Source organism: Pteropus alecto, unplaced genomic scaffold (assembly GCF_000325575.1).
Source record: "Pteropus alecto unplaced genomic scaffold, ASM32557v1 scaffold44, whole genome shotgun sequence".
In the NCBI taxonomy this organism is placed as follows: domain Eukaryota; kingdom Metazoa; phylum Chordata; class Mammalia; order Chiroptera; family Pteropodidae; genus Pteropus; species Pteropus alecto.
This window is the reverse complement of record NW_006436812.1, coordinates 4,030,881-4,053,322: the sequence shown is the minus strand read 5'-3', so window position 1 is coordinate 4,053,322 and position 22,442 is coordinate 4,030,881. Positions and strand designations below refer to the sequence as shown.

The window sequence follows — 22,442 nt, the reverse complement described above, 5'->3', positions numbered from 1 at the left end:
GTTGTTTCTGAGAAGTGGAAATAGTGAGTCAACAGCTAGGACCATTTGTAAAGCCCCTGAGATATGTTATGCCAAGCTGTTTTTCAGAAAGGTTGTAGCACTTATTATTATATAAAACGTTCTATACTCCAATCTTAAGAAAACTCAATGGAGAGATGATAGTCTTTTCAAATAACAATGATGAAAAGAATAGAAAAATTGGATATCCACATGTAAAAGTATGAAGGTTTAGTAACCCCCCTTTTCACATCATACTCAAAAATTAACTCAAAATGAATAAAAGACCTAAATGTGAGAGATAAAATTATAGAACTTTTAGGAAAAAATCATAGGAATAAATCTTCATGATCTTGGATTATGCAATGAAGTCTTAGGTATGTTACCAAAAGCACAAACACCAACATAAAAGACAAACTAAACGTCAATAAAATTAAAAACTGTTATGCTTCAAAAGACACTATGGAGAAAGTAAAAGACAATCCAAAGAATGGGAGAAAATATTTGCAAATCATAGATGTGATAAGGGACTTGTATTCAAAACATACAAAGAAAAAGACAAATAACCTAATTAAAAAACAGATAAATGATACTAATAGATATTTTCCCAAAGAAGATAGATAAATGATCAATAAAGACATGAAAAGATGCTCAACACTATTAGCCATTAGGGAAATACAAATGAGAATAAACCACAATGAGATATCACTTCACACTCACCAGGATGGCTACAAAACAAAAATGAAAACCAAAACCAAAACCAAAAACAAAACAAAACAGAAAAACAGTAATGTGTTGGTGAGCACATGGAAAAATTGGAACCCTCATATACTACTGGAATGTCAAATTGAGCAACCACTTTGGAAAAGTCTGGCAGTTCATCAAAAGGTTAAATAGAGTTACCATATGACCCAATAATTCTCTTCCTCAGTATACACCCAAGAGAAATGAAAACATGTTCTCACAAAAACATGTACACAAATGTTTATAGTAACATATTTCCTAATAGCCAAAAAGCAGAAACAACTCAAATGTCCATCAACTAATAAATGGAAAAATAAAACGTGATGTACCCAAAATGGAGTATTATACAATACAGATAAATTTTGAAAACATTATGCTAAGTGAAAATAGCCAGTCACAAAAGACTACACATTGTACAATTCCATTTCTATGAAATGTCCAGAATAGGTAATCCATAGAGGCAGAAAATAAATTAGTGTTTGCCTCCATCTGAGGGGTCAGGGAACATGGGGAGCAACTGTTAATGGTACAGGGTTACTTTTTGGGATGATGAAAATGTTCTAAAATTGTGGTAATGGTTACACAATACACTAAATACCACTGAACTGTAAGTTTTAAAGGGGAGAACTGTATAGTATATGAATTACATCTCAATAAAGCTATTTTTAAAAAGTTCTAATTATCAAAGAAAGGAAATTAAAATAGAGGAATTTTTTTTATCAATATGACCAAGTTAATTAAAATAAATAACTGATACTGATGAAGATATAGAAAAACAGTAAGTCTCAGGTACTTTGGTGATAATGCAATTTAGTATGACTTTGTAAAGCAACATGTATCAAAAGGAAAAATATGCATTTCTTTTCATCCAGTAGTTCTACTTCTCATGATTTATTATTAGGGAAGCACCTGAACTAGCACAATAAAATGTATGCGCAAGGCAGGATCACACCTTGATTAAATTAATAAAAACTGGAGAACTTCTGAATGTTTTTCAAAGATAGATTAATTAATCAAATTATGGCTACAGACCTAATGAAATGTGCAGCCATGAAAAACAAGGCAGACCTCGAAGCCATGTGTACCAAAAAACGGCCCAGCTGAAGCCTGACCAAATTCTTAACCTACGAAATATTGTGATATAATAAAATGACTGTTATAATAATACTATTATGCTTTCATAAAAAACTGTCTCTAACATATTGAGCTAAAAAAGAAAGTTACAGATAGTACCATAAAGTTATTCACTTTTTTCCTAATTACCTTTATATGTTTGTATCTATTCTTAGAAAAACTTTAAGATTATCCAGAGTCATCTCCAGGAAGGGATGGGATCATACTCCTCTTGGCTAGTCCTTTATTTCTCAAGTACTTTGTGTCTGGCTCTGTGATCAGTGTTCATTTAACACTCAATTCCCAAAGGAGGAACTAACTCAGGGCCAGCCCCACCTTACAGAAGAAGTAACTGAGGCACAGAGGGGTGCACTTTGCTCAGGTTGGTGTACTCGGTGGTGGTGGAGCAGACAGTCTAACAGTAGAGTCCCCATCCTTAACCTCCCTGCAACCCACCCTGACAAGTGGCCTGATCACGTTGCTTATAAAGTGTTCTAAGAACATCCAACAGAAAACCTGGTGAAGGACAGGAACTAAACAACTCAAAAAAGAAATGCATATATCTCTAAACATAAGTAATTTAATTTTTACCAATAATTGAAAAATTGTAAATCAAAATAATGAGACACCATTTTCTGCTATGAAAGGAACGCTGTGAGAACCCTCGCCTTAGGAGCATCATGTAATATTGGTGAGCTGGTATGTAGCTTTTGTTGGAAGGTGATATAACAGTATCCATTCAAAAGCCTTAAAATATATGCAGTATGCATTTCTAGAACTTGAATCAGCTCACATACAATTCCTAACCATGAAAGGAGGCTAACATGATGTGGGAGTCACACCGGTTCAACCATGACTCCCCCTGCATGTTAACATTTTGAGCCATGAGTAACAACAGGTGAACATGAAGCATACTGACTCAGCAGCTGCAGGGGCACAGCCTGCTCACCCCACTCCAGTCTTTGCTAGATTTGGCCACAAGCTTTTTGCATGTATCACCTGTCACCATAACTCAACCGTCATTTACTCCTGTCTATCAAATGACTTAAAAGGAAAATCTTTTATATTTACTATGGTATTCCTTAATTTTTAAAGAATCTAACATGTATTTTTATTTGGATTTCTGTTGTTATAGGTTTCAGTAATCAGCACCAACCCCATTTTTCTATATGCCCTGTATTCTACCCTAAGGATATAATCACAGATGTGCACGAGAGTACGTATAATAAAGTTTAACTTGACATTCTTCCTAGAAAAATAAGTTATTTTCCATTAAGCATCCAAGAATAGGTTATAATGTCTGCTAAGGACTCTAGTGAAAACAGTAAGAAACAGAACTGGCTAAGACAGAACAGGGGACAAAAATGCTTCCTCCCACCACACAACCCACTGCCCCAAATCCATGGTGGGCTGGGATCCCTGCAGAGAATCCTTCAGATTAACCTGGCCCCAATTTCAATGTCATTGATGGGGTCCAGACCCATGCTCCTTTAACATCCTCCCCGGCCCACCTGGGGAGGGCCAACCTCCCCAACCTCCAGTTACAGTCAGAAAATGACACCAAAGCAAACAGGTGGGACAAGGGATTGCTCTGCAATATTTGCTTGTTCTGATTCCCCCAGAAGGGCCCTAGAACAGCTGGGTACGTAAAAGCTTTGGAGTTGTAAAATAAAGAAAATACTCATTAAATACACACAGCTATCAAACTGGGAAGAAGTGATAATCACCTTTGAGATGATAAAGATCAATTGGTATGAAAGAGAACATAGCGGTTTACTGATTTTTTAAAAATAAGATTACTTTACGATTTAAGATTAAGCTCAGGAAAATAACTTAAAACTATTTTAAATTGGATCAAAATGATTTCTAAGTAATCTTCCAAATCAGTGGAAAACAAATGGCTAAGTCAAGAAAGAAAACTCAATGGGCAAGCTGGAGGGCAAAGGTAGAGGGACTGACAACTGGACAAAGACTCCACCCTCTTCCCTGCCTCAAGTTCATTCCTTCCAAATGGGAGAGCTGGTCTTCCAAGGAGTGAGTGGTTACCTGCTATTGCACAAAGAAACCTTACAACGTAGAAGTTTCTGAGTCTGTTCCAAAAGCCAAGGTGACAGTTCAACCAAACCTACTGACAACCTAATAAGGGGTCTTAAACAGCATCAGACCCACTGACCTGTTCACAAGAATTACCAATTTACTAAAAATTTTTAAGGAATATTTTTCTTGAATACCATCAATATATAAAAACGTTCTTCAAGAATATTTATTATAAAATTTTTCATAACTTGGTAAATTAATCAATTGACTGACAAATTCGTTTGGGTGACTTGAGCTCTATTAGGGCCACTTCAGATGATAGTGGAACAGTTAAAAAATAAAAATAAAAAAAGTTAGGGTGATCAGGGCTGTGAAAAGACTGTTACGGTTCGTGACTCTTCAGATGAAGTTATTGTATTTACATCTTTGGCAGCTACAACTGTCCCCATCCAGACTATCCACTGGGTTACTCTAATGGTCACCTCATTTCTCACAAATGCATGGAAGAAATAACCCCGATATGTGCTGCTAACAGGGAGGCAAAAGTTCTGACACTAGAAGCTGGCAGGTATGCAGCACAGCTTGTTTAAACACTTAGAACCCTCCTACTGGGTCTCTACATAAAGTGAAAGAACTGAATGTTCATGAGGTAATTTATGCTTCCACCGAGACGCTTTCATCACTGAAGGGCTATACTAACCACATTCTAGAAAAGACAGCTGGTTGGAAACTCATACAGAAGAGAAAGTTAAATGACCTTAATTGAGAGTACCTGCAATATCTATAGTTGTGCCTGATATTGAAGGACTGTTAAATTTTATCAATTTATAGTTTCCTGATATTTGTTACATATAAGTATTTTGTGCTCAGATTATGTTTCCCAGCTGATATACATCACCAAAACTAAAGATGAAGAGTTTAAATAGTAGAAGGATTTACATAACTACTGATAAGAATTTTAGACTAAAAGTTATTCTTCAAAGGCCCTCCATACACATTATCTCAGGTGGAGACAATAAGATGAGAATACAAACACTTGGATACTAATAATTATGGATAAATGCTTACCACTTCCCAATCTTTTCCCATGTTTTCCAATTCAATTACTTAGGCACAATTAATAGCCATAGAGTGTTTTTCTACAGAAACTGCTCTTGTGGTGAACAGCTGGTTTGACAAGTCACTAGTCACTTCCATGAGAATGAAACAGCACTCTCCTCAGTCCTGGGGCAGAGGGAAATATTAGACCACCAGTGATTTTTAAATCCCCACTTAGGAAGGACAAGAGGCTAGTGTGTGATTAGACAGGAAGATGAGCATCTCTGCAGGGAAGCGCTTGGATACATGAAGCTTAGCCCTGTTCAGTCTTGATCCCTTAGTGATGAGACTGGATACAGGGGACAGAAAATTATGAGACTAGGACAAACAAGGGTAGGCGGGATAGGGAAGCCTTCTGAAGTACTGAAGTGGACACAAAGACCAACAATGTGAGCCCACCCCACAGAGGTACAGCTGGGCATCAGGTCACTCACACTACAGTAGACATGGGCTCTCAAAAATGTTATTTTATCACAGCCACCAGAGAAGCTTGTTAAATTGCAGATTCCAGTGTGAGATTCCTCACATAGTGACCCCATACATCCACTGTAGTGACAAACCTCATCTAATCTCCCTTCCCCCACTGTGATCAACCACCTCCTAGCCACAATCTCTTCTAGCCCAAACCACTGCAATGGTCACTGCCACCCAATGCCCTCCCTGAATTGGCTCCTGCCTGGTCCTCACCATCCTCACACTGCTCTCCCCTCATTTGAGAGTCATCGTTCCCACTGGACTGCCAGTTCCTACACAAACCAGGGCTTTCCCAGTGCCCTGGGGTTTCCATGGCTTATGCTCATCCTTCTGATCTTGCCCTCAAATGTCCCTTCATGGTTTAGCCTTCTCCGATGGCTTCATTTAAGGGGGTCCCTGTGTCAACCTCAACTACTACATGCCACTTAGACCTGTTGGGGCAGTTTGTGTTTTGTAATTATTTGCTTTACATCACCACCACTGCCCCCCAATTTCATAAAAGAGGAGAGAGCTCTACATCATTCACATAGGCATTCCAGGTGTACCTGGGTGTTCAACAAATGTGGCAAATTAAGTGAATGGCCACATCCCTCCCTTTCTTCACACTGCCCAGTGATGATGGAATCCCCTAGAAATAAGGAGAAAAACCAGAGTTCCTTGGTCAATGACCAGTGGCTTATATCATTTCATGAAGAGCTCAAACATAAAGGGCATCAGAATTTTGGCCCTACCTGTTTTGAAGACCAAAGTCAGTTGGGTTTCAAAAGATTACTCCTTATAGCATGACAAAACACAAATAAATTCAAGGCTCTTTTTCATTAATGAGACCTAGATTTTTGGTAACTGCTTTCCCTCACTGAGTAAAAACCTCTGATTCCAAGGGGCCAGATATAATTTAGAAAATCCAAGAAAAACCACAAAACATGTTTAAGGAACTGCAAACAAGCAATATAAGCACGGGCTAGTGAGCACTCCCAGTAGAATTAGAGCTGCTAAAACATGAAATTAGACATAATTAAAAAGAGCTCTGAGCTTTGGAAACAGAAGGCTACAGAGCTTTGAACATACCAAAACTCCCCAGAACCTCAACTTCCTCATCTGTAAAATGGGATGTATAATATCTTTCAAGAGGCCGTTGCAAGAATAAGGTAAAACACAGGGCGTGATGGCACTTAGAATGGTGTTAGGCAAACTGCACCAGCCCTCCTGCTTCTTTATCAGACCCCTCTTTTTCCTGCCCAAAGAGCATGAAGGCTGTGACTGGGTCAAGCTGCTTCAGAGACACACATACTGGCAGAGCCCCCACCCCCGCCTGCCCTCCAAGGACATCACTCAAAGTCTGCCCTACAAAGGCACCTGCTGCGGGTCTCTCACAAAGTCTACATGTACCCCCATGAGAAAGTGGCAGCTAGGAAAACAGTGCAGCTGCCACAGAATACTTCCTCAGTTTAACGTGATATCCTGATAAGGCTGAGGGGGGATGGGTAGAGAAAGAGAGAGGACAAGAAAGACAGGGAGTTAGAGAACTGATTTTATTCCTGTTAAATGTCATAAGACAGACAGAAGGATGAGATGCTGTTGCTACTGCCTCCTCCTATTTCCCAGAGTAGGAGTTCTCAACTGGAAACGACTCTGGGGACGGAGGACGCGAGAAAGGAATGCTATGAGCATCTAGTGGGTAGAAGCCAGGGATATTGTTGAATATCCCACAATACTCAAGACTGGCCCCCACCACAGAGAATAATCCAGCCCCAAATGTCAATCAGTGCTGAAGGAGAAAGGAGCCTTACTCCAGGCCAAGGGTCATCCCCACTGTCCCCACAAGCCCTGGCACAGGTGAAGGGAACCAGAAGCCTCTTTCCAGTCAAGTCTGAACCTGCCCGAAAAAGCACATCACTCCCAGGAATCCAGTCCCATGGAGCAGCACAGGCAGGCAGGGGAACCCAGAACGAAGGGATTCTGCCGCCAAGTTGTGAGTAAAGGAGAAAGGATTGGGAAATAGGGCTGGAGAAGATTTAAAAAGAGAAAAGGAGGAAAATGTTAAGTCAGGATTTCCTAGACTAGAACAGAGGACTGTGAAAACGCAAAAGCTCTTATTCTGAAGCCAAAATGTGCCTAAAATCACACTGAGCAAGCTCAGGTGATGATTGCCAGTGATGATCACCAGCACTGGAGTCCATGCTACTGCCCTCCACCCTCCCAGTGAGGACTGGAAAAGGAAAGGCAGGCAAGATCAAGGAAGTGTGGGTGCCGAATGTCTTCAGACATTTTGCTGCCTTCAGAGCTCAGAGGGGCTGAGCTAAGGGAACAGTGGGATTTATTTCAGGTTCTGGATGTGCATGGCTGGAACAGGAAAATCCTAGAAGGCCAGGTTCCCGGCATCAGGCCCAGAGAAGAAGAGAGTTGGCTGTTTCCAGCCTTGACAGACCACCAAAGGCACAACAGATATTCAGCAGCTATGTAAGCATCGTGAGTTCTGACAAGAGAACATACCTCCCCTTGTTTGGAATTAAGAGTTTCTACTTTGTGGTGCAAAAGGGGCTGTTTTTCCACTAATATTTTGGTTAGTTAGGCTGAGAAGTTACAAAGATAATTCCTATTTTATAGGTGGGAAATCTCAGGGAGAATGAAGACATATGAAACTATCAAGTCAGAAATGACACTTAAGTTTCATAGACATGATACAGTCCTTGGAAGATGAATGTCCTTTACTTGACTGTAACACAAATCAGTGGGCTTCTACTGACAGCCTCAACAACTAACAGAAAGTGTGAGAAAAGCCTGTCTCTTGAATTCTCTTGGCTCTACTACTGAATTAACTCTGACTCTGGAGAGAAAGGTAAAATGATTCACAGTCATAAACCCTCTTCCTCCACAAAGGGAGCCTGGGAGAACTGACTGAATCATCTCTACCTAGCCCTCTGATTTCCAGCTCATCACAGAAAATGTAAACTCACTTTACATCTTTTGAGAGAGATCTACTCATAAAAAATAGGGGTTATTTTCCTACCATCTATGACATACTTTAGTTGCAGATCTTCACTGTCAGCATGATAAAATCCACACAGCAAACCACCCACAGCTCTGAGAGTCAAGGGCAACTTACCATGTTTGGCACGTTGGTGACTGAAGCATTCTTGATGTCTGCAGGGAAGGGAGGCAAACTAGTGACCACGTTCTGTTTGCTGGGTAACTGGGGGTTCACTCCGGGGGCTCCCATTGGCTGCCCTCCAGTTTGACTGAAGGGTTGTCCAAAGGGACTTGTGTTACCAGTCATTCCCATCTGAAACAAAAAGAGGCAACATCAGCTGTCAGGACAATCACATATAAAAGGAAGTGTCTTAGAAATGCTCACTTTGACCCACTGAAGCTTTTCCTGTGAAAGCCTTCATATCAATTATAAATTAAAGGCTCATTCTCAGGATTCACAGGATTATGAACAGAGCAACTTGCTCAAACAGCTAACATTAAGGCAGAAGACTAACGAAACTGCCTGCAACAGCTACACCTGTTCCCTCTTCCTAAACATCACCCCAAGAGCCAGCACTCTCCTACCCTTACCCTCAGCCATACTCCTCACCCAATTCTCTGACCCCAATAGTGGGACCAGCACATTATGATAATCATTTGGAAAATGAAACCTTCCAGAATCACTGACAAAGAGTTCCTTCAGCTTAATCCTGAATTACTCTTTAAGTAATTAGTTTCTTTCAGGTTTCCCCATCAGATTTAAACTAAATTTCTATTAGAGCAAAACACATAGTAGAAGTACTGTAAAGAAGCATTATAATGTCTGGGATTTGCTTTAAAATAACCTAATGATGAAAGAGGTAGCAACAAGAAAGAGGCCTAGATGACAAATGACAGGTATGCAAATAGGGAGCTGTTATAGTATCCTCTCTAATACTATAAACCTTTGAAATTTTCCATAATAAAGTTTTTTTTTAAACTAGTGAAATAAAATAAAAAGGATAAAGGCAAGAAAAGGAAGGAGGAACCCCCACCTATGCCTCTGCAAGGGCCTGCAACCAACCACTTAATTCTCCTCCAGTCCACAGACCCAGGCTGGATTACCTAAGAACATCTCAGGTCTGATTGCCACAGGAGTCAACTTGGGAACCCCCAAATTGATATCCTGATGCTCACCTGCCCCCTTGGGAGGAACAGAGACTAATCATTAAGAAGCTGGCTTTTCTCATGGCCTGCCTTTACTCTTTCACAAAGTTGTAACATCCTATCTGCTCACTCTACTTTTCTGGTGTCTTGGTGCATTTGATGTTAGGAAACTGGAAGGAAGGGGTTCTCCCAGGGAAGACCTCCTGGGGAGGGCATTCCCATTCAAGAAATTGTGGCTTCTTTCTCTCGACCTGCCTTATATTGTGACTGCTGTTCCAGTCCATTCACCAGGGGTAATTTAACATTCCTTCTATAAACTTCAAACTTCACTTGTGTCTTGAACAAGACAAATTGCATTATTTCTTTCAGCTCTAAAATTTTAGGTTGCAAACAAATCAACCCTTAACACAACTGACCCTTTTCTGCTGAAATGTTTGTATAAAAACACAAATAAAACCAAACTAGTGTAACCAAAAAGATCTGTTCTGTGCATTTTCATATGCACAGGTGGTTTCCACGTGTAGCCCTCACAGCTGACATTTCTCCCTTTTGAAAGTGAACATATTCTAGCTGCCACTTTTGCTCTATTTGCTTTGAGTAAATGAAAACAAATTTAAATTCAACTGAAATTCAAATTCAACTTAAACAAATTCTTTCAAAAAGCCCACTAATTAGGCTCAACTTTGAGTTCTGATGACTTAATCAAGGTAAGATACTGGTAGCTCAGTAAACTTTTAATATAAAGGGCATTTCTGACTCTCAACTAGGTTTTCAGGTGTTATTTGAAACTCATATCTGAAGCACGAATTTATATTTTCAGAAAGTATTACACTAAATTAACTCTCTGTAACGAGCATTTCTCTCAGGATTTGTTTTACTGCATAAAATCAAACTGCTGCAACAATTTTTTTTAGATAGAAGCCCAAGAATTTGGGGGGGGGGGAAATGGAGTTACAATTTCCATTTCTTAAATTTCATTTTACATCTACTAGGACCACATATTCAGAAGATACATGCATCCATTCACCTCTCCTTGAATCCATCCCTGCAGTTAGCCAGCGCCCCTCCCGCCCCGCCCCACACCCTGCTATCTGAAAGTAAAGTGTTCCTATGAAACCTTTCATAAGCCAAAATGGTGTAGAGCAAAGAAGCAATTACCATTAACTTATATGGAAATTATTTCACATGTTCCCAAACCCCCCAAATAACCTACCAAATCATACCAAATAACATATAAATCCTAAAATAACACTAACATATAATAAAAGCAGGAATATGATAAATACACACCACGCTTTGCACACCCACCAATCCACTCAAGCAATAGACTTTCCATTTTATCCATTACTGGATGCCCACTAAAACAGAACACCTTGCTACTTGCAGAATCAGCAGTAATTTCAGCATCTTTCAAGATTCTCACTCTCTGCATGTGTGTAAATAGTATGAATGGTGGATGCAGGCAAGTTCAATGCACACAAAATGTGTTTATTTCATTCACCATGATCAAAATGTTTAATTACATCCAGTTTTACAGTACATGTGAGCTTTCTTAGGCTTTTCTGACTTTAGGATACATCTTGCTAACGGATGAACAGCGTAAATCAAGAGAAAGCCTGAATGTTCAGACACAGTTCAAAGCTACAGCAGCTTGATGCTGAGATGTGGAGGGTGGTTCCTGGGAAAGGAGCTTGGCAGGACCACTCTTGTGGCTCAGGGTGTGCACTGCCTCTATCATGTTTGATGCAGAACAAACTCTGAACACTGTTTTCACTTTTCACATATTTTCATAGACGTAAAAATCTTCTTCATATTTTTTCCGGTAACGAAACAAGTACTAACCTAGGTCTTTCAGAAAAGTGAAGTGGCATAATGTGAACAAAAAGCAGGGGATACCTATATTTACCCTGCTCCTGCTGTGACCCAACCCTGATTCTGTGCAGAGACAGTTTTCCTACTTGTCATGTAGCTCACTCCTTATAACCACCAATTTGAAAATCCAGGTCACTCTGGAAGTTTCTAGCATCAACAAACCCAAGTGGATGGCAGCTGGTGTGGGAGCGGGGAAGGAGACATAACTTGTCCTTCCAAGTCACACCGACAGTCCAAGATAGTTGCCCCTTTTGTGCAGAGAGGAAAATAAATACCAAGAGACCAAAGAACTCCCAAAGGGATCCTGTAGGTCCCAAAGTTCACTCAGCATGTTTCAAAAATCCTATTTCTAAAACATTGTACACACACACACATTTTTTTTTTTTTTTTGTAGAGAACTTTTATGAGATTATTTAAGCCAAACTGACGACATATGCTGGGGAGTAAGATCTCAAATATTCCTTAAAACACTATAAATATTTTTGACAACATTCCTTAGATCACCTTGCCACAGTGAAAATATGGTGGGTGTGTGGTCTGTCTGGTACACTGGGTACTACTTGCCTGGTGAGCCTCTGGGGCAAAGTATTTTCTAACTGGTTGAATCAAAGTGTTAGGGAGGTTTTAGAGTACTCCGATTTCATGAGGAAACTTTTTTGGGCCTTTTTCTTTTTGATCATCCAATACTGAAGGAAATATCTCAACATGGTCTTGATCCTCACGGGGCAAGAACCAAGGGAAAGTCAAAGATCACAAACAGCAGTGAAGGAACAAGGAATATCCAGCTTGCAGTGGACTGACTATACATTTTAAAAGTAGGAAACATTCCCCTCCTGAGCCTATGACAACAAACACACCCCAGAGATGAATCAAGGCGAGTCTGGGCTACCTGTGGGAGATCAGGCTCTACTGTCAGAACTCAGGTCTCTCAGTCGAGGGCCAACCCCAGCTTTCCTTAACCAGTCAGAGTTAACAGGAAGGAGACCAAAAGACAGTCTTCCAATAGGCCACTGCTGCCCAGTTCCCAAGTAAGGCATCCGCCCCCTCCTGTTTCCCAAGTCCCAAACCATCTCCTGGAAAGCACTGGTAGAACCAGAGGCTATTCTCCAGTCCTAGCCTGAAGTTTAGGTAAAAGCCATTAGACTTCTATTCTACTACTATTGTCCTTTGATCAGATCAGACATTCCCAAGTCTAGGCTAACACACATATTTTTAGCATCAATGCTCAACAAAATAGTCAAATCAAGATGTCTAATTTCAATTAATAAAAATCTACATATTTCTTTTAATTTCTTGACAGTTATTTGATATCAATTTAGTAAACCTGGCTTTATTTTCGACTGAAGTTTATCAGGATTTGGTTTAAGGCTGCTTGAGAGCCACCACATACCCTTCTCAATAAAATTCAAAAAGTAGAACAGCAGAAATAAGCAACTGTTAAGTTGATAGCAAACATTTATATAAATTTATATAATTTATATGAATAAACTAAAGCCCATGGGAATGATATTCTGCTTTATTCAGTAGTAATCCATACATGTTAAATTGTCCTTTTACTCTATTCTTCCACAGACCCTTTAAGCATTTAATTCAAGTTCAGTCTCAAAAAAACAGAAAAAAGTTAATTATATTAAGTGCCTAACAAAGGCAAGCTCTCCTATAATGAAATCTAAATTAAAGAACACCTTATAGGTCTATCACGTTTTCCCATGAAAAAGCATGATTGTAACCAAGTATATAAACCAAATGTTTGAGAATCTACTTTGTATCTATCACTTTAACAAAAGAATAAAGACATAACCTATGTACAAGAAAAGAACAAAGTAGATAAGAAGGGAAAAAATAGAGTGTCAGATCTGGAGGCCTGCTCACCCCTCTGCCAAGGATGAATATTAAGTATTAACATTAGTATGACTCTAAAGCATAAGATCCAATGAGGAAAAACTCTTTACAGTTCAGTTTTTTAAAAATGTGAACAAGGCCTACATTAGCCTTTATTACCAAAACAAAGATAATGTCTGGAGCAAATTCTAGAGATGATACCTGGTCTATCAGTCCAAAACTGCTGAAGTTGAGAGCTGTCTGGCAAGTAGGTGAGTAACAACTATCCACACAAGAGAGACAGGGTAGAAGATGCTTCCCTTTCTACTCTTACAGACAAGTACTATAGATATGCCATAGAAAGTACAAAAAAACTATACAACCGTATGGCATTATCTGTCATAATACTTATATGACAATTCATCCTGAATCTGTCTTGGACACAAAACCAGGATAAAATTTGCCTTCCTGAAACATATGTCTCCTCTGTGTCCTCAGGCCCCAGAACATAGTGAGTACTTAATTAGTATTTGGGGAAGGAACCAAATAAATAAACACTCTAAGAGACCTCGTATCAGGCAGCCCCTTGAACAACAAAAACCCCTATGCTGGCCCTGAGGGCACAGGCAATCAAAGAACTCTGGGCCAGTCACAAAGCCAGGAATAAATGAGGGTCATCATCAGCTGGAGGGGGAACTAGAAGAAGCAGTAACAGTCTCTTTTCTATCTTCTAAATGTCTGCCATGAAAATTTCAGCTACTCGTTGGAGTGGACAGGCAGTCCACTTGCCTACGCTGAAAGACTGAATGTACTATGCCCTCAGAGTTGGTTTTAAAGGATGATGACAGATTTGTGTCCTATCAGAGTATATATATGGGATTCTGGTCTGGCTGTAAAACAAGTCTTCTGTGCTACATCTACTGGGCCAGCAAACTCTTGGCTCTGGTACAAGGTCCCAGCCATGACCCAACCTAGAGCTTTCCAATTGGTGTGCTGAAATACTTATCCATTAGCTTCAGTGGTCACCTCCTCTGCTGACCTCTGTGTGTGGAACAAATATTTTCATTTTCTACTTGTGTCATGATATGACAACTATCAATATATTAAGAAGAAAACAAGCTCTGGGCTCCCAAAGAACAGGATGATTTTCTCCACTACACTAACCTGGAGAATATCTCTACTACTCACCAAACTCATCTCATCAAATAAGGCAAAACTGAAAACCAAAGAATTAATTAGAGTTTAAGAAGAAATAACACATATTAAAAGGTTTAGAACAAACTGAAATGGTATAGAATGGATCATCAAAATTAAGTTTCTCCCAGAATAGTTTTCTACAATAGTAGCAAGGCAAGTATCCATTTTCTTGCTCCTTTGTAGCAAAAGAGGACAAAAAATGCTTTGCAGTTAGGACCACCATAGGTTGTAAATCCTCTCCCATTGTCAGCAACCCAACTCCCTTGGGATAAGGCGTGGGCCAAGGACTGTCTGGGCAGTTTGTGGTGTGTGTGTGTGGGCGGAGGGGTGTGGGGGGTGGTAGAGAGTAGGGAGGCGTCTGGAGAGGAGGATTAAGTGGTTACACCTGTCCAAATTTTGTGTGATGTGTATTTTGAGAGAAAAGGCCATTAGATTTTCAAAGAGGGTCCTAAGACCCCAGCCTCTCACAACTCTTAGGGAAGAAGGGCAAGCTCTCCCCAGATCTCACATAAAGGCCTTTCCCAGTAGACAGTCTCCAATCACCCTCACGAATGAACTCTCCTTGATATTACCTCCAAAATATCTCTTGAAATACTCAAGAGAAGGGTCAGATCATAACCATTTATGAGCTAAAAGCCTAATGGGGACACACTATGCGACCAAAGAATATCTAGAACAGGAGAGAAAAGGAAGGATGTACAGGACTGGAGTACAGCCAGAAACATGCCATCACTTCATGATTTCACTTAAGAGTCAGCCAGGCCCTCAAAAATACTTTCAGCAGCAACAAATGCTGAGTTTGATGTGGTTTCAATGAGACCACTAAAAATATTGTTTTCAAAAGCTGAATTCTTCAGTTTTCCTCACACCTTGATATACACTTAAAACCACAGCACACAGCAGAGTGATCAGAGGAAGTACTATTGGGGGAGGGAGGTGGTACTCATGCTGGTCAGAAAACGTATAGAAAGGAAACAAAATATGACCTTCGGCAATAAGCTTAGTACAGACAAATGCGCAAGGCAGAACTGTAAGTTGGAAGGGTCTCAAAGATTATTTGTTTAAAACATATCACTCTGCGGATAGGGAAAGGGTAGCCCAGAAACCTTAGGAACCCAGCAAATCCGTTGGAGAACTCCCCATGAAGCTTTCCTGTCCCCAGTACAGAGGCATTGCCCAGTGCCATGAAGCTTGTCACCCCCTTATGAAGCAGAACCGTGACTCCTCCAGGCATACTCTGACTTGCACATGCATAGCGCTTGACAAAGGTAGACAGAGATAGACTCAGTCCACAAAGACCAAGCATTAACATCTGTTTTTGAAAAAACAAAACAAAAATTTTACTGGAACTCAGCCACAATAATATTTAATTCAGAGAGCAGTAAGTGCTGTGGTTAAATGTAGGACTCTGGGGTTATTCACTTGGTCTGAGGGTGGCTCCGCCACTTGCTGTGTGACCTTGGACAATTTAAACCTCTCTATGCCTTGGTTTTATCATCTGTAAAAGGGAGATAGATAATAGTGCCTCCTCTGGGGGTTGTGTGAGAATTAAACAACTTCACATACGTGAAACACCAAGAGTAACCGACATACTGTAAGTGCTAAAGGTGTTGGCTGGTATTTATTATTTGGCTTTGGGAAGAATCATGTAATTTTTTTCATTTATTATTTGGCTTTGGGAAGAATCATGTAATTTTTTTCATTAAATATGCTTAAGGTAATAATAAGAAAAAAAAAGAATGTTTCCAGAGGCCATGTGATTCTGAGGAGTGGTTCAAATAAGTAGGATCAGAGGTAGAAGCCAGCTGGAATTACTGGCATTTGATTATGAGACATTTTCAGAGGCACATGAAATAAACCTGTAATGAAAACAATCTTGTACATTTATTAGCTGTAGAAATACTTTTAATAAACAATTATTTTCAAATTGTCCCACCAGATCACAAACATTTCCAAGTATTCACTCTAGATTGTTTTCCAGCTTTAAAAAAACAATATTCACAATGTTCATTTCAAACTTAAAATATATTATAAGCAGTAACAAGATAGGATCAAAATTCCATAGCCCAACCTTCCTGGGTTGAAATTTAAATCAAATTTCTGTAGCTCAACCTTCCTGGGTTGAAATTTAAATCAAAGAGGAATGGAACAAGAAAGAACATTCACAAAAAAGAAATTGTAGCTACTCCCACTTGTAAGTGGGCCATGACATAGTAACAAATGCTCCACTTTATGTGGCTCTGACCTAACCTGACATGTTTATTAACCTGAAGTTTTTGGCGTCTTTCTTCATACATTGGTATACATGTAAAACCACAAATTTATAAAAAGTGTGTAAAAACAGAACTTATTACACCACGAGCAAAATTTGCCAAATAATTTAAGAGCCAGAAGTACTCATTCTTTTCAATGACATAAAGAACCAGAACTAACCCAGAGTATCGCCATATCATTTGTAAAGCCAAAAGCGTTTTCTCTTGGCAACCTACCACTGTTGAAAGAAAGCCAAGAAAAGCAGTTTTCATGGAAAGACGTGGCTGTATTCAGTTGTCTGCTATCACCCACTTGCTCTTGGAATCCTTCCAGTACCTCAACTTGGCAAATAAAGAATAAGTAGAAATAGGCAACAGATTGTAATTCCAAAGACTTTGCTTGGCCATCCAGAGTCACCTGGAGTTAAGAGACCTGGGCTGGAGACCCCAAGCACTTCTCACTGGACTCAGCTCCTACAATGATGCCAACTTTTAAAGAGTTCAGGGAAATACACAGCTCCCAAGTCTGCACACTTTCCTTAAGCTGATAAATCAGAACTAGGAGATGGGTGAAAGTACTTAGCAACTCCCATAGTATTTCATTTGGATGCTATGTAACTAGAATGTGACTTAAAAAGTAGTGTGGAAACTCCTTAAGGGAAAGTGATAGGACAGCAAATCACTGCCCCAGCCTCAGGCCTAGGCCCTCATCTGTATTCACCCAATGCTCTAGAAACTTTCAGTAACAAAATCTGTACCCTAACGTTGGCATATCTGGGTGGCTCAAAATAGTTAAATATATCAGCTCTCTAGGTTGTAGTCTGCAATAATTCACAAGCAAAAGCATAGGGTCAAGGTCAGTAGGAGAAATGTTTGTAATCTAGGTTCTACCACTAATCAGGTGTGTGACTGGGACAACCTTCTTTCCCTTCTAAGTCTTAGTTCTCCTCAGATATAAAACGTGAAGCATTTAGATGACCACTAGATGATCTTTAAAGTTCCTTCTGATCCTAAAATCCGATCAAGTTTTTGATTTTTTAAACAATTAGTACTTGAATTACATGAGATCTGTATTCTTGCAAGGTCCAGTTACTTGCAATGAGTGACAATGGGAGACTCATAGAGTCTGCTGAGCCAAGCCCCAGCCCCTGGACCAGGAGGACCGCAATGCTCCTTGTGGGGTGGCCAGTGGCCTGTCCAAGAGACCAGAAATTTTGTAAGGTACTCCTTGCCACTCACAATGCACAGGGCCCAGGCTTTCCACAGCTTTGCACCCTCCACACCATTTCCCAGAGTACGTTACAGATGGTACCACTAAGCCAAGACAAAATAATCCAAGGTGACAGAGATGAAACTTAAATCAATTACTTTCCCTAATTTTCCCAGGTCTTAACATCTTTTTAGGTAGAAAAGCAGCTTCTTTAGGATTGAGTACTGCTTTCAAGCAAAGCCAAGCAAGCCCACAGTGGCCGTGGAGAAAGTAGAGGAAAGAGGAAATGATAAAAGAATAGGAGAGAAAATAGGAGAAAAAAAAAATTTATTTTATAAAGAGTGAATCTTTATAAAGACAAATTTTAATTTACATTGTAGCTCAGCTACAGCACAATGGACTAGAGATTTGAGCTTTAAAAATAAGTCATTCAATGAAACTAATAAGCCTTTACCCCAAACCCTCTGCAGGGAGAGCTCTCCTGTTCCTCCTTCATGTATTTACCATCCACTATGACAGTGACGAAACAGCACAGAGAAGGCAATAGAGAAACAAGGTAAAACCCACACAGGTAATGCAGGAATTCAGGGAAAGGAGAGGTGAAGATGGGACTGAACATGCAAAGAAGGTTTTAGGGAAGAGAGCCTATGATTATTTCTAGCAAAATTTAAAGAAGAAAAATTGACATTTCAGGGAATTTTGTTCCTCCTCTACAATGCAGTCGAAAAACTGAACCAGTTCTTGAAAACAGACAAGGTGTCAGCTTCACTGCTGGGGCAGGAAGACCAGCATGTGGAGATGAGTCCCAGGAGGCAGGTGTGAGGATACAAATTCAGGGCTTCCCCCTGACAACCTCCTGGCTTCAAGAAGAGAACTAGAGAGAATAAAGGAAGGTCCTGTCCAGCTTATTAAATGCCATAAATCTCAAACTGTGAAACACTCGAAAACATAGCAGTGTTTTGACATGTGACTTTTTATACCTAACCAAAAAGTAAGACGTGTAAGTTCTACCAAAAATATAGTTGGTGCAGTAAAATGTTCTCTGTCATCCCCACTGGTGAGGAGATGGAGCAGGAAGAAGACTTTGAGGATGCTCAGAGCTACCTTAATATTCGATACATTCTGCACCTTGTTCTGAAAGATAAAGGTGAAAGCACCTGGAACAGGAAAGTTATGACACCGACGTAAGGCAGTGGTAGTGGTGTTAAAAATAAAACAGTTTTTACTATAAAAAGGCACTCATTAATAACGAGAAAATTGTCTTTTTTTAAAAGGGATACAAAATGTATAATCTCCATAACTAACGCATGTGTGTGTGCATGGGCGTGTGTATACACACACATATACAGCAGAGAGAACAAAAAATATTTAATAGCGATAACTAGAGGGTTTTACAGGTGATTATTTTTTTTTATATTTTCCATATTATTTGAATTCTCTACACAATGCATTACTTTATCATAAGGAGGAAAAGTTTTTTTTTAAACCATTCTCTACTCAAATATTATGATTAACCATAATGACAGGATGACCCACTGTTTGGCAGCACAGCTGTACTTAAAATATTAATTTAAGCTGTCACTAAACAAAACTAGGTAGATCAAACTGATTATGACTGCCAGAGATTACTTCAGGGTGGTAATTTAAATCAAATTCACCCTCGTTATAACATGGCTATGAGTTGTAACACTTTGCTCTAATGTATTATACATGTGACCAGAAAAAAGCCTGAACAAGGCTCAGCCACTCAGACATCTACTACCACTGTTTACAAAGAAGGCTGGAAGGAGGGAAAAGAGAAGCAGATGCAGTCAACCGCCAGTCAGAATATAAAAAGCTGTATATTCTCTTCTAATAGCTTATGTATATTGACTTGGAGATCACATGGCTGACTCTTGGTATAATAAAAGCACAATTATCCTGCTTTCTTCTCTGGTTCATAGTTCAGGCAGCAAGGGATACCATTTCATCCAAATCTATCTGGTACCTACATTTTGGAGAACAAGAGGCAAGAGATCAGAGGGAATTACCAGAATGTGTTTAGCTCCCAGGTAATAAGGTGCATTTATAATTGGAAAGTACCTATGTAAGGACAGACCTTTCCCGGCAAGGAGATGATCTAGAAGCTCTCTTATAGGCCTAACTCTCCCTAAAGCCTATCTGCCCCCTAGCTCTCTCTCAGTTCTTAGCAATGATACTCTTATCTTTGGAATAGTGGAAGTTGGAAAAGCTGTGACAATATACATGCTTATCAACCATGAGGGTGATATCTATTAAACATCATCTAGGAGAGAAATACCATGGAGAGAAATACTTTGTGGAGGCACAAAGTACTCAGGGCTCAAGGTAAGAGACACAAGCTACAAGAAAACTTGATGTGCTCTGTCTGTAGGTGGCACTGACATCGACTGCTAAATGGAATTTGAAAAGAGAGAGAGGATTCCTGGCCTGGGCAAGGAGGGGCAGGAGATGGACAACAACAGGGCTCAAGCGGTCAAACCTCAGCTGGGCCTGGAAAGTCCGGCTAAATACTAACAGTAATATTCACTGCAGTAGCTGCTGTTCTGCATCCTCCCCATGAATGAGAATATGGTAAGACATATCAGAAAGAGGCTTGGGTACCCAACAGGCCTAGAGAAGTTATTCTTGCAGTTTCAAAATGTATCTCTACTCAAATATCCACAATGGGACTCGATGACCAGCTATCTGGCTGGGAGTTGATAGATCTCAGCTATTAATCAAAATAAACATTGAGACTGGAGAGAGCAGGAGTAAGCTGGTTATTAATGCTGCTGATCACTCTTAAAAGGTAAACACTGTCTCAGAAGAGCATTCACAACATTGACAGGAACGAAAGCTCTCTCCAAGCAGATCCAGACAGACTTGATCTGAGTCACAGTCTCCCCTTTTCAGGCCACTTCCACCTCTGCACACCTTTCCTTCGGTGAACCCACATGTAGCTGCAGCACACCTAGGCGCAGCCACACCCCAACAACTATGAGAGTAAGACTGCCAAGCAGGCTAGGCCTCCTGTTCGACAGTAAATCTCCAAGCAAAATGTGCCAGGTTTTCAGAGGAGAAAACATGCTCCGTACCCTCCCCTTGGTCTGTCCCTTATCTCTATGACCCAGTGCTTTCCACCATAACCCTATCAATCAGAATGGCTGCTCATTGGTGCAATCATACACCCTTGAATGCCTGCACACAGGGCTGCTTGGACTTCCAGTTTCTGGCTGAAATGGAACAGCACACAGGAAAACAGTCTGAAAACCACTAAGCACTATGCAATCTTGAGGTGGCTTTGAGATCTCTTTCTAAAAATAGAGCGCAGAAAACCTCTACCATTAGGATTCTCTAAAGCGAATAGATTTTCTACAATACTGAAAACAGGCATGCATCCTGACTGTAACAATTTACAAAGTCAATAATTCTAAGACAATGTTTAAAGCTGGTATTGCCTACTATTATCTATCTCTTGCGTTCTTCTAGAAAGGATTTAAGATGGCTAGTTTTCCAGTTCATTCTTCATATACTTGGCAGAAAAACATAAAGTGAATAATACAGCTCATTATTGAGGGTATGAAGTTTCTACTCGGTAAATAACAAGGCCAATCACTGCAATCACGTTACTTTAGATTTAGTCTTATCTTAAAATATATAATAATATGCACAGATGTATACATACAGAACTATGACCTAAGAATTACAATCCACTGATAACTATGTCATCAACGTTCAATTCACAACTCTGACCAGGTGCTGTTTAGAGCACTCTAGATACTCGCCTCATGAGAACATTCCGGAAAGATGTTCACTTCCTCAGCAGACAACCAAAAATAAAAGGAGTTTTTGCAGAATATATTTTACCAAGCAAATCAAAGATGATCAAAGACACTTGGAGGAAATTCTATTTGTGATTTGGTACATCTTTATTTTAAAAATTACTAAGACAAAACTCCTGTTCCTGAGATTCAGCCACACCCACTATTTGAACCACCTGTAAGAAGCAAAGTTTTCAGTGTCATGTGTACCTTAAAAAGTATGCACAATAGAGAAAAATTGTAATAGGGAAAAATTACAAGAATTTAAAAAAGTATATGAGAAGTTATAAATAAATGAATCAAATCTGTATTTATTTAAAAAATGTTTCTTAAAAAAGACATCATGTATGACACTTAGATTTTTAATGTTAAATTGAACTTAATTATTTAAAAAACTATGAAGAAGAGACATGTCTCCCTTGCAGAACCATTCCAAATAAATTATGCAGCCACTCCACTGCAGGAGGTAGAGCACAACCCCCACCTCGTAGGTGTAGACTATGCACAGTGACTTCCTTCCAAAGAATACAGGGTGGAAGCAGGAAGGAGGAATGTTGAGGTAGAGACACCTGACAGACGCTACCTCAGCCAGGTGATCAAGGGCAGCATCAACCACAGTGATGTCATGCTGATAGCACACATCCTTGATATGATGTGATAAAAATGACACTTTATCTCCATGATTTATCT

At 39.8% G+C, this 22,442-nt stretch overlaps 1 protein-coding gene across 1 annotated transcript in view; it reads right to left on the bottom strand.

Moving 5' to 3' along the window:
* CREBBP (CREB binding protein) overlaps positions 1-22,442 on the bottom strand; it is a 121,397-nt gene that overhangs the window by 60,448 nt on the left and 38,507 nt on the right. Inside the window, 1 exon segment of the mRNA XM_006913877.3 lies at positions 8,570-8,746. Within this exon segment, the coding sequence (XP_006913939.1) occupies positions 8,570-8,746 (177 nt within the window).